This window comes from Suillus subalutaceus (assembly GCF_016647625.1).
Source record: "Suillus subalutaceus strain FC151 chromosome Unknown DFJ58scaffold_32, whole genome shotgun sequence".
NCBI classification, from domain to species: Eukaryota; Fungi; Basidiomycota; class Agaricomycetes; order Boletales; family Suillaceae; genus Suillus; species Suillus subalutaceus.
In genome coordinates, this window is record NW_024540281.1 from 341782 (window position 1) to 352643 (window position 10862).

The following is a 10862-nucleotide window of genomic DNA, read 5'->3' on the forward strand; positions in this document are numbered from 1 at the left end:
CAAAAAGTAAGCGACGTCAAATTCAATCTATCGAACACGACGGTTGGTGCCCATATTATCAGTCTTGATGCGTCTTCATATGGTGCATCAACTCTTTCTGATGCAATCAATAGAGATTTGGAACCAGCACAAGTCGCTCTATCTGGTGAGGACGCTGGACGCCTGACTTATCCCATCCTTCACCGCTTCTAAGATTTCACATGGATGAATCATCAAGTTAGCGACAGTTGCTCTCAAGTCGGTATCTGTGTATGCACATATGATAGTACTATACAGGTTTGATCACCAAGGTACAAACGAAAATCGCTCGTAGACCGTCAAACAACCCCCTATATTAAGCTACAGTATCTCCAGTGTCCTGATGTCTATCATGTTGTCAACAGAAGTCATGTCTTTAACCTGTGCAATGATATCATGATCCGACGCCATCCTCTTGAATTCTCCGTCGCGTTGTCGCGCTAGCAAAAATGCACTAAAAGGCTGTCCAAGGCGAACCATCAAACGCAATGCTCGCGAGTGACAATCCGAATAAACCGGCTCGTTTTGTGCAGGGGGTGAATCGTGCAACGGAGTTCCAGGCACAGACCAATCTTCCACGCTCTGTACATCGTCCGCAGGGTCATGCAACTCAAGGAGATCGCGACTCCATGGACGGACAAGCAAGATCGTCTGCCAGGCGGGCGGCGGCCTCGCAGAGGAGAACGGGATCAACTTGTCTTCCGTGGTGATCTGCAGGTCATGAAGTCCGTCTGACTTGAGTTCATACATATGTGTGTCCTGGTCTCGACCTGGTCTGCGTCTGGCTTCTGTGACCGGGAATACGATGCAAGGCAGATGCAACCGGCGGTGCGCGAAACGGGGAGCGTTCAAGGAGTCAAGTATCTGATATAATCGTGAAGCCGGCTGTAGAGCCACAACGACTCGCAGCGAGGAGACCAATGACTGAATCTCATCCTCGGATAGTGATGGCAGCTTGCATGGTGGAGCTTCGTATGAAGTTATGTCAGCTGGTATACAGCTATTGAACTCTGATGATTCTCCAACCCAGTCCAAGGCAGTAATGTCGCCTGACTGAGCTACGATTTCCTGCAGGAGCCGGCCGAGTGCGTTCTGCTTCTTCTCGCCATAATCAACACGTAGGCGAATACCAAATATGCCAGATAACGAGTATGCGATATCTTCTTGCAACGTGGTAATACGTGTCGACGCCCACTGAAGTTTCTCTCGGGCCCCTCTCATCTCAGGATGGAAGTTCACGACGGCTCGTCGATCTATGCCCGTCGCATACTCCAACTCCTGCATGATTGCGACGGAATCCTTGTGGTTGGGAGTGCGATCATTGAGATAAGGAGTCCAATCGCTCTGATAAAATAGAATGATGTTGGGAGCGAGGAATTCTTGGACCGTCCATCCGCGTGTATTCCAAGCACTCTTTGCCAGTGCGCCAGGCTTTGACGAAGGTAGAACATCCGAGAGATATACGACTGTGAGCGCGGAGTGATGATACCAGATGAACATGGACTTGACCGATACTTGGAGCTCAGCATCGTTGCTCCTGTCGATGCAGCATGTATCGCTCCATGCCCAGTGATACCCCAAATCACGAGCAGTTTTGCAGAAGGACTGCAACTTCGTGATGCCGCCAACCGGATCCAACCCGTAGACGTCCTTGCCCTGTATATCCTGCAGCAGCGGCTCCTTGCCTTCCCACCTGTGCGATAGCATGGCATATCGGAAGTAAGTCATCACCATTTCTTCGATGCGCTTCATTCCGAAGTCTGGATGGGTGATTGTTGATGATACAAGCTCCTTGTACTCTATGCTCGTTTTAAAGGTGCGTATCTGCGCCTCTCGATCGCATAAGAGACCGGTGGTGGTGTCAAGTATACGTATCGGAGCATTGTCGAGTTGAGTGTCAATGACCTTTCGAACAGTACGGTCCACTTCGGATGGACTGATATACTGCTGGCACAACTCTGCAGAAATAGTTGAACCGCGTTGACATATGAGTTACTAGGGCTTACTTCGTGTCTCAGCGTCGGGAGAATTATCCAATTTTGAGAGCATCGTTTGGAAGGCCTCAATAGCTTCATCATAGCATCGCGCACCATGCAATGCTGCATGCTTCAACTCGTATCCAACATAAGACGAAGGGCTGAGTTGGATGACCTGTGTATCACCACAATGAACATAGGTTAAAAAACAATAAATGCTGTCGCACCTTCTGCGCATCGAGAAGAGCTTCCATCCATAGCCTTTTCCCTAACTTCGCCTTGCTACGATTTGCAAAGACCGCGTCGGATAGAGAAGTTAGGTCGATTGCCGCTGAGTACAAGTCAATAGCCATGTCATAATCGCTTGCAGCGAGAGCAGTATCTCCGCTAGTAAGACAGAGCGCGTTGCATTCTTCCGTGAAAGCTGAGTGAAATGGGGGTGAGGATTGTAGCCTGCGCGATATTACGAACTCCAGACTTGCCATTGGACCATTCAAGGCAGCTGGCCTTCGTTGTTTCGTCGATATTGTCCATCATGCATCGGTATGATTTCACGGCAACTTGAAGTTTACCTGCACAAAGGAGTGCATCACACCGTTTCTGGTGTGCACTCAAGCACAAAGATTTGAGATCCCAGCCAAAGAGCTGGACTAGGGACTCAGTTATGAAAAGCAGGATGTGTATCAACATACCACCACCAAGTCCTCGTAGATAAAATGAATGGGTGATCTCCATGAGAAAGTGCCGGAGTCGATAGCGGTAGTGAAGTGGTCAGTGGCTTCGTCGTGATGTGCACCATCCAAGGCTTTGATTCCCAGTTGAACACGTAGATATGCCTAATGTGCGAGTTGCAGATGAGTGTCGATGACCAAGCGTGGATGTTACTTACTTGCACAATATGACATGCGCGAGTATCGGCATTCGGACAACCAATAGTGAGTTCTTTGAGGAGCAGGCTTGCCTCGTCATGTTGATCTGCATTGAAGAGAGCAATGACCTGAAACACGGAATGAAGCGAGGCGTGTGCGAGACAAATGTAACCTACCTTGATCAAGAGCAGGAAATGAGTGGTTTCTGAATCTTGGTCCGTGTACATGGATGCAACATCAAATGCTGCCCTCGCGTCCAGAATGTGGCCTTTTCCGCAGAGGGAAATGCCCTTGGAGATATAGCCTGTCAATGAGGGCTGAATGCTGATGGACTATGTTACCATCGAGTTAGCCTTTCGTAAGGGGGCCACAATGGGTCAGTGAATCTCACCTTCATTGCGTCCTGAAGGGAACTGTTCCAGTTGTGTTTTCGCGCCATAACGAATGAGCGATGGGCATAGGAAGTATGGTTATTCGCGTCGGTGTTGATATCTTGGGTGAGTAGTTCTTCGGCAGTAGATAAATCTCCATCTATGCATGCCATGCGGGCTGTCGTGATCGCTAGGATCTGCACAAAACATGCTCGATTTGTGGTATATAAGTCAAGGATGGAAACGTGCCTTTGGATGTATACCCTGAGGTGCCCACTCCGAAATTATCTTATCGTTACCTCCGCTGAGGATGTGCTTGCCATCCATGGAGAAAGTGACATATTTCGGCGAGGATAAGTGCTTGAAGATGGCAATGGTTCGTCGATCTGAGAGCCGCCAGAGACGGACATGATTGTCATCAGATGTGGAGGCGACGAGTGTGCCAGCAGGATTAATGGCAATAGCATTGATATTGCGAGAGTGGCCCCTCCAGGGATCACCGACCTGCTGCCAGGTTGTTGTATCCCATTCGCGTATGGCAAAACTTGCTGTGAGAAGGCGTGTGCCATCGGGCGTCCACACGAGTGACCAATTGCATCTGGCTTGATCATGCATGAGGTTTCTGACGTATTTCATTGTGCCTGAATTATAAATTTTGACATTGTTGTTTGTTGCGATGGCAAGAAGTTTTCCAGACGGCGAATACCGTACGCAGTTGACTGGAAGAAAACCACAATCGATTGGTCTTCCTTGCAGCTGCCAGGTTTTGGTGTTCCATTGATTCACCAGACTGTTACATTGGCAATGGCCGTTGCACAGCAATGTCCCATCGGGAGAAAAATCCAGCGAGGTGATATTTTGGTTGGGAGCTTTGATGGGTTGGGTGAGTGATTCGCCAGTTTCTCCGTGCCAGATGATGACCTCTCCTCCAGCATCACCGCTTGCTATCAATTGCCCATCCCGTGATACTGCCAATGCCCCCACCCGATTGCGATGCCCCTCCATCTTCTTCAACACAATACCTGTCTTCAAGTCCCACAGATGAAGTGTCTTGTCATCCGAGCCCGTAACCATCCGTCGTTTATCGGGGAAAACTGCTATTGCATTTATGCATTCTTCATGGCCTTCGAACTCTCGCATGGGTGTAGTGATTGGAATGAGCTTCGACATTTTACTGGAGGTTGATGGCGTTGGGCGCGGTCGAGGACTCGAGGTGGACTTTGGAGAGCTTGTGGGTGACTTTCTCTCAGTTCCAGAGGTGCGTATTGCTATTTCACCTTGTTACATAACCTGCCTCTTTTCCATAGATGTCCCAAACACGACCACCGTTACGGCTCGGGCAAGAATGCACCCTACTGTCATACCCGCCGTCCTCGATAGTATACCCTCGCAGTACCTCTGCAGCGCATACATGCATCTCACTCTTTTCTTCCAGAATGTATTCCATCGCATCCAATCGACAGCTGATGCTTCTCAGCACTCTAATCTGACCATCTATCCTGCATAATATCGTTGTTCTTCGTCAGCTACTCCAGCACATCACCATGTCACTCCTCCGAATGCACGCATATAGCTTACTACAATATCACCCCCTTTATCCTGCCGACTCCCAAGACCTGCTTGTGTACCGGATGCAGCCGAAGTCTCTTCTGGCGTCTCAAACTTGTCGCCCATTCTGTCACGGAGGAGCGCTTTGCTTCCAGCGCTCTGCTTATGATTGATCTCTACTTTCCCAAGTCCATCATCATTGGCATTCTGCACCACAGAAGTACCAGTGTAACACGATAGCTAGCCCCGGCGAGCCCTCACCACAGATGCTACTGAGTACTGCGTTCATATGACTGTCATTGAGGTTGTTTGGAAATGCTATATACCACGGAATCAATAGTCTCTATACTTGGACCGCCGAGAGACCAAGTGGGTTTCACACACCATGCTCTCACCCCGATTACCATCTGCCAGGCGCTGCGTGATCGATTTTTGATCGACTTATGATTATTCTCGGATGCCATGTACCATCTTTTTCGCGAATGAGATTTAGTGTATGCTAATGAGGATGAAACGACACATGATCTGGCTGTAGAGCGGCGGGGCCTCGAAGCCTCTTAGCGACCGCAGCACATCACTGTATACGGCTCTATTCTTGCAATATTGCGACGAGCGTACTTGCAGCTCACTCCTTGGGCCGTCTGGTATGGGGGTGCTGCCTTGCTAACGTCATCTGGGCGGTTCAACAGTGACTCGAACTTCAACGTCAACAGTCGCCTCCAGTCTGCAACGTGTAGCTTGCGGAGAAAATTCTTTAGGCTATGTGGCATGAGTGAGCATCTGATCCCATTCTATTTTGGTGGTCTGTACAGTGATTCCGCATTGTCTAGTATGTTTTTGACTGATAACATTGCTGGGAGAAACTATGGGATTGCGCATCGTGCCATGAGACGCGATTTAATTGGTACTGGTGTTCCAACATCTAGTTCTATTTCTGAGCTCACGTTTGTGTTCTCAGGTTATTCCTCACAACTGCGACTGAAGTCATGCTGGAGAATTGCTTCAAGCTCACTCGTACGGTTGTGATCACGCTATGTTTTGACGAGGAATTAAGTTCATTGCAGGTAATTTTCTAAAATCACATTCTGCATAGCTGAATATTTGAAGGGTGCGTCTTTCACAAAATACCAGAATGATGGAGAAATCGGCTTTACCTTGCTTATCGACTCCTCGCCATTACCACCCGCATCCAAACCACTAGGAACAACATCACGCCTCTCTCGTCCTCTTACTCCCAACTCAATCCCAGCCCCTGAACCTCACCATATCGAGAGTCAGGACGAGTGCCTCCGCAACAGTGACGTCCAACCCAGGACGGAGGTCGCGAAGATCATGAAACAAGGCAAGGCCCATCTTAGCATCCACCACAGCCGTACGGGCCCACACATCAGCCGAATCACGGAGAGCATTGATAGTGCGGACGACTGATGCATCACCCAGCTCTAATGAGTTCTACACAGCTGTGAGCGCTACTACCGATAGTTGATGTGACTGCGAACTAGTTTGTTTTATGTTTCACTTTGGGTTAGGAGATGGTGAAGACGAATGGGGCCGCGAAGATGAGAAATAATGCTCGAGGCCCTAGAGTGGGTATATGCGTCGAGAGCACCCACGCGCCGAGTCACTGCTTGATCTCGACTTCGCATTGCGCTCCGTGGCCAATGAATAATGAGACTGAGGGATGCACCAGGGAGAAATAAGAGTAGCGACCGCGGGAGTTGATGCTCGTTAGAAATATGTGAATAGTGTGCGAGGAGGAAGATAGGCGATGGACAGGCAAGAGATATCACTTGCCTCCCAAACTAGTGTTCCGTACCGCTTTTCGCCGTTAAACTGACTGGAGGTGTGGGAGTGCACGCAAAAATCAATAACTCTTGGTTGACAAGTGAATTGGTAGGATGACCAGAGTATGCATATAGGAACGAAGGCATAAATGCAATCGCGGTTTTAACAAGCAGGTCTTGGGATTCGACACGATAAAGGGGTGATATTTCAGAAAGCTTTATCTATTCCAAGGAGTAACATGGTGATGTACTGGAGCAGCTGCTCGACACGATATTCATGCGGTCATGCAGGATATATCGTCAGATTCGAGTACTGGGAAGCACCGACTGTCGATTGGATGCGATGCGATACATTCTGGAACCTTTGGAAACAAGAGTCGGACACATGTATTCACTGAAGCGCTGGGAGGGTATACTGACAGCGGATATGACAATAGGGTGGATTATGGTGATCGAGACGTGGTGGGAGATGCCCGTGGAGGCGAATAGCCTCGAATGTCCAATGGGCGTCTACTGATACGAAACAGTGACACATATTTAATACACGTACCTCTGCAGAAAGACGCCCACAATCCCTCCCATAGGTCACCTCGACCGTGCCCAGCGTCAACCTCCAGTAGAATGTCGAAGCTCATTCCAATCACTACACCCCTGCGAAAGTTCGAAGGTCATGAAGGCTGGATAAGGGCAGTCGCAGTTTTTCCCGATAAACATCGGATGGTTACAGCCTCGGATGACAAGACGCTTCGTCTCTGGGACTTGAAGACAGGTGTTGTGTTGAAGAAGATGAAGGGACATCGCAATTGGGTACGGGAATTAGCGGTATCACGAGATGGGCAATTGATAGCAAGCAGTGATTGGGGCGGAGAGGTCATCGTCTGGCACGGAGAAAACTGGCGAATCACTTACCCAACTCATCAAATCCCACCCCACCTCGCTGGATTTTTCTCCTGATGGGACAGTGCTGGCCATTGGTTCAGCAGCCAAAACGACAAAACTGTGGAATACCAAAACGTGGCGGCAACAAGGAGATCCAATCTGGTGTGATAGCAATGTCCTCTGCGTGCGGTATTCGCCGTCTGGAGAGCTTCTTGCCATCGCAGCATCCAACAATATCAAAATTTACAATTTAGGTACGAGGAAATGCATCACATCCTTCCAGGGTCACACAGCATGCAACTCCTCACTCGCGTGGACACCCGATGGCACACGCCTCCTCATAGGCGGCTATAAGGACGATCCTACCATATACGAATTGGATACATTGACCTGGGAGCAAGTTGGCGATCCTTGGACTGGTCACACCAGCAATATCACTGCCATTGCCATCAATCCTGCTGGCACACTTATCGCCTCTGCATCTGATGATCAACATGTCCGTCTCTGGCAGCTCTCAGACCGACGAACCATTATGATCGCCAAGCACTCATCCATTCCGACATGCGTCACTTTCTTCGCGGACAGCAAGCACATCCTCAGCGGAGGTGGCGATAACATGATCTCGGAGTGGGCACCTCAGGATATTCCGGGTCATCCAAAGGCATGTTTCCGTCCTTGACTCACACACCACAAATCGAGCATGTTTCGTGCAGATCTTTGCCATCACGACAGCCCGTGATGCATGCATAGGTGGAAACTTATCTGCCGCGGAACACATACTCACGCAAGATATCAACACCGATGCGAATAACCGCACTTCCTACGCCCATCACTCCAAGGCATGTTTTCGTCCTTGACTCATATACTACTACAAATTAAGTATATTGCGTGCAGATCCTAGCCATCACGACAGCCCGGGATGCATGCATAGATGGAGATTTATCTACCGCCGAAGAACTACTCACGCAAGATATCAATACTGATGCCAAAAACCACACTTCCTACGCCCATCGCTCATTCGTCATGGCACGAAAACACGACTGGGACCGCGCCCTTCAGGATGCATTCAAGGTGGGATATAGACTAATCATGGCCACCCTTACGAAAGGCTAACTCGATATAGTCCATCACCATTCAGCCCTCATTAACAGGCTATATATCTAAGGGTATTGCCCTCTGCGGAAAAGGTCGCATCCCAGATGCGAGGGCAGCATTTGATGTTGCATCCATGTACACGGACCAAGACTCACAAACCACCCATTTTTTGCTCTTGATCAAGGTAGGTTACATTTATCTCGCACACTCCTTGCTTCACTCTGTGTTTCAGGCCATTGCCCTCTTCAATGCAGATCAATATGACGAGGCAAACCTACTCCTCAAAGAACTCGCTGACGGTTGTCCGAACGCCGATACTCGCGCATGTCATATTGTGGAAGTAAGTATCATGCAGCGATGCTGAGTCATCAATACTAATCTTTGCCACTCGCACACCAGGCATATCTACGTGTTCGACTCGGAATCAAAGCCTTGGATGGTGCACGACACGACACAGCCGCAGACCATTTCACTGCCGCTATCAACTCCGGCACTTTCTCGTCGACATTCATTCATGTCGTCTACGAAGACTTGGTAGTGGTGCGCCAAGATGATGCATACATAATGCTTTTCATAGCTGACTCCCTTGTCCAGCTCTTCGGCTGGGATCTCAAATCGTCGTGGCTCGTTGCACACCAGAAACGGTGTGATGCACTTCTTTTGGCAGGTAAACTTCAAGACGCCGTGAAATCATACAGATACATGATGGAAAATATCGACGGAACAGCGAAGGCCAGCTGCCTTGAATGGTCCAACGGCAAGTCTGGAGTTCGTAATATCGCGCAGGCTACAATCCTTACCCTATTTTACTCAGCTTTCACGCAAAAATGCAGTGCACCCTTTCTTACCAATGGAGATGCCGCCCTCGCTGCAAGCGATTTTGATAGTGCTATCGACTTATACTCGGTAGCGATCGACCTAACTTCTCCATCCGATGCCGTCTTTGCAAATCGTAGTAAGGCGAAGTTGGGGAAAAGTCTGTGGATGGAAGCACTTCTCGATGCGCAAAAGGTGCGATGGCGTCTACGATTTTGTAGCCCATGTTGACTTCAGCGACGCATAGGTCATCGAACTCAATCCTTCATCCCACGTTGGATACCAGTTAACACATACAGCGCTGCGTGGTGCGCAACGTTACGACGAAGCCATCGAGGCTTTCGCAATCATGTTGTCCAAGTTGGACGATGCTCCCGAAGCGCAGATGCGAGGTAAGCCATGGAACAATCTTGCATCGTCTCAAAATGCCTATCTTGTTCTACAGAGTTGCACCAGCAGTATCTCAGTCCATCAGAAGCAGAAGACGCTATTCAAAGAGCAGTCTGGGTTGAACTCGAAAACGCCCCACTTCGTCTACTTAACACCTCCACGGGCCTTCTGTGCGATCGAGCGGCACAGATAAACTCCTTCAAAATGAGTCAAGAGTACAAGGAGCTTTTGTCATCGACAACGACGCATTCAGACCTCCAAATGAAGCGCATCAGAGACGTAGTGGCGACGTATTTCCGCTGCGTCCTGCTATCACACAGGTGGGAAGAGACGGAGGCACTGCTGCACGACATCCAGGACAAAATTGTGTACGAGTTGAATGAAATTGGCGGCATTGTGAAACTGCAGTCGTTCTGCAAAATCGCTCGTGATGCTGGGTATTGCTGGGCATGGATGGACACATGCTGCATCGACAAAAAGAGTAATACAGAGCTACAAGAATCGGTCAACTCCATGTTCGTCTGGTATCGCTGCTCAGCACTTACGATCGTCTACCTATGCGATGTCCCTTCTTCATCCCAGCCCGGTGCACTGGCGAGGAGTGTTTGGAATGAACGAGGGTGGACCTTTCAAGAATTCGTCGCTCCGAAAGTTGTGATCTTTTATCAGAAGGATTGGACGTTGTATCTAGGTGATCGCTCCCCCAATCACAAAGAGTCCCCTGCCATCATGAGGGAGTTAGAGGATGCGACGGGCATAGATGCACGGACCCTGGTGACCTTTCATCCAGGTATGAGTGGCGCACGAGAGAAACTGCAATGGGCATCGAAGCGCGTCACCACTGTGCAGGAAGACGTTGCGTACTCATTATTTGGCATCTTCGGCATCACCCTACCTGTCATTTATGGCGAGAAGAAGCAACGTGCGCTTGGGCGGCTATTGCAGGAGATCGTTGCTCAATCAGGCGACATTATGGTTCTCGACTGGGTCGGACAACCTTCCGAGTTCAATAGCTGTCTTCCGGCCCATATCACCTCTTACACCACTCCTCCACGCACCCTTCCATCTTTGTCCGAATATCATATTCACACACAGGTCTCTTCACTGCGACAAACC

At 49.4% G+C, this 10862-nt stretch overlaps 1 protein-coding gene across 1 annotated transcript; it reads right to left on the reverse strand.

Annotated features, from left to right (window-relative positions):
- Nucleotides 1-337: 337 nt before the first annotated feature.
- DFJ58DRAFT_779432 (uncharacterized protein) lies at nt 338-594 on the reverse strand (the record flags this gene model as incomplete). Its single annotated transcript, XM_041389689.1, has 1 exon — nt 338-594. Exon 1 carries the CDS (start codon nt 496-498, stop codon nt 340-342), a length of 159 nt encoding a protein of 52 aa, XP_041245749.1. The 5' UTR covers nt 499-594.
- Nucleotides 595-10862: the final 10268 nt, after the last annotated feature.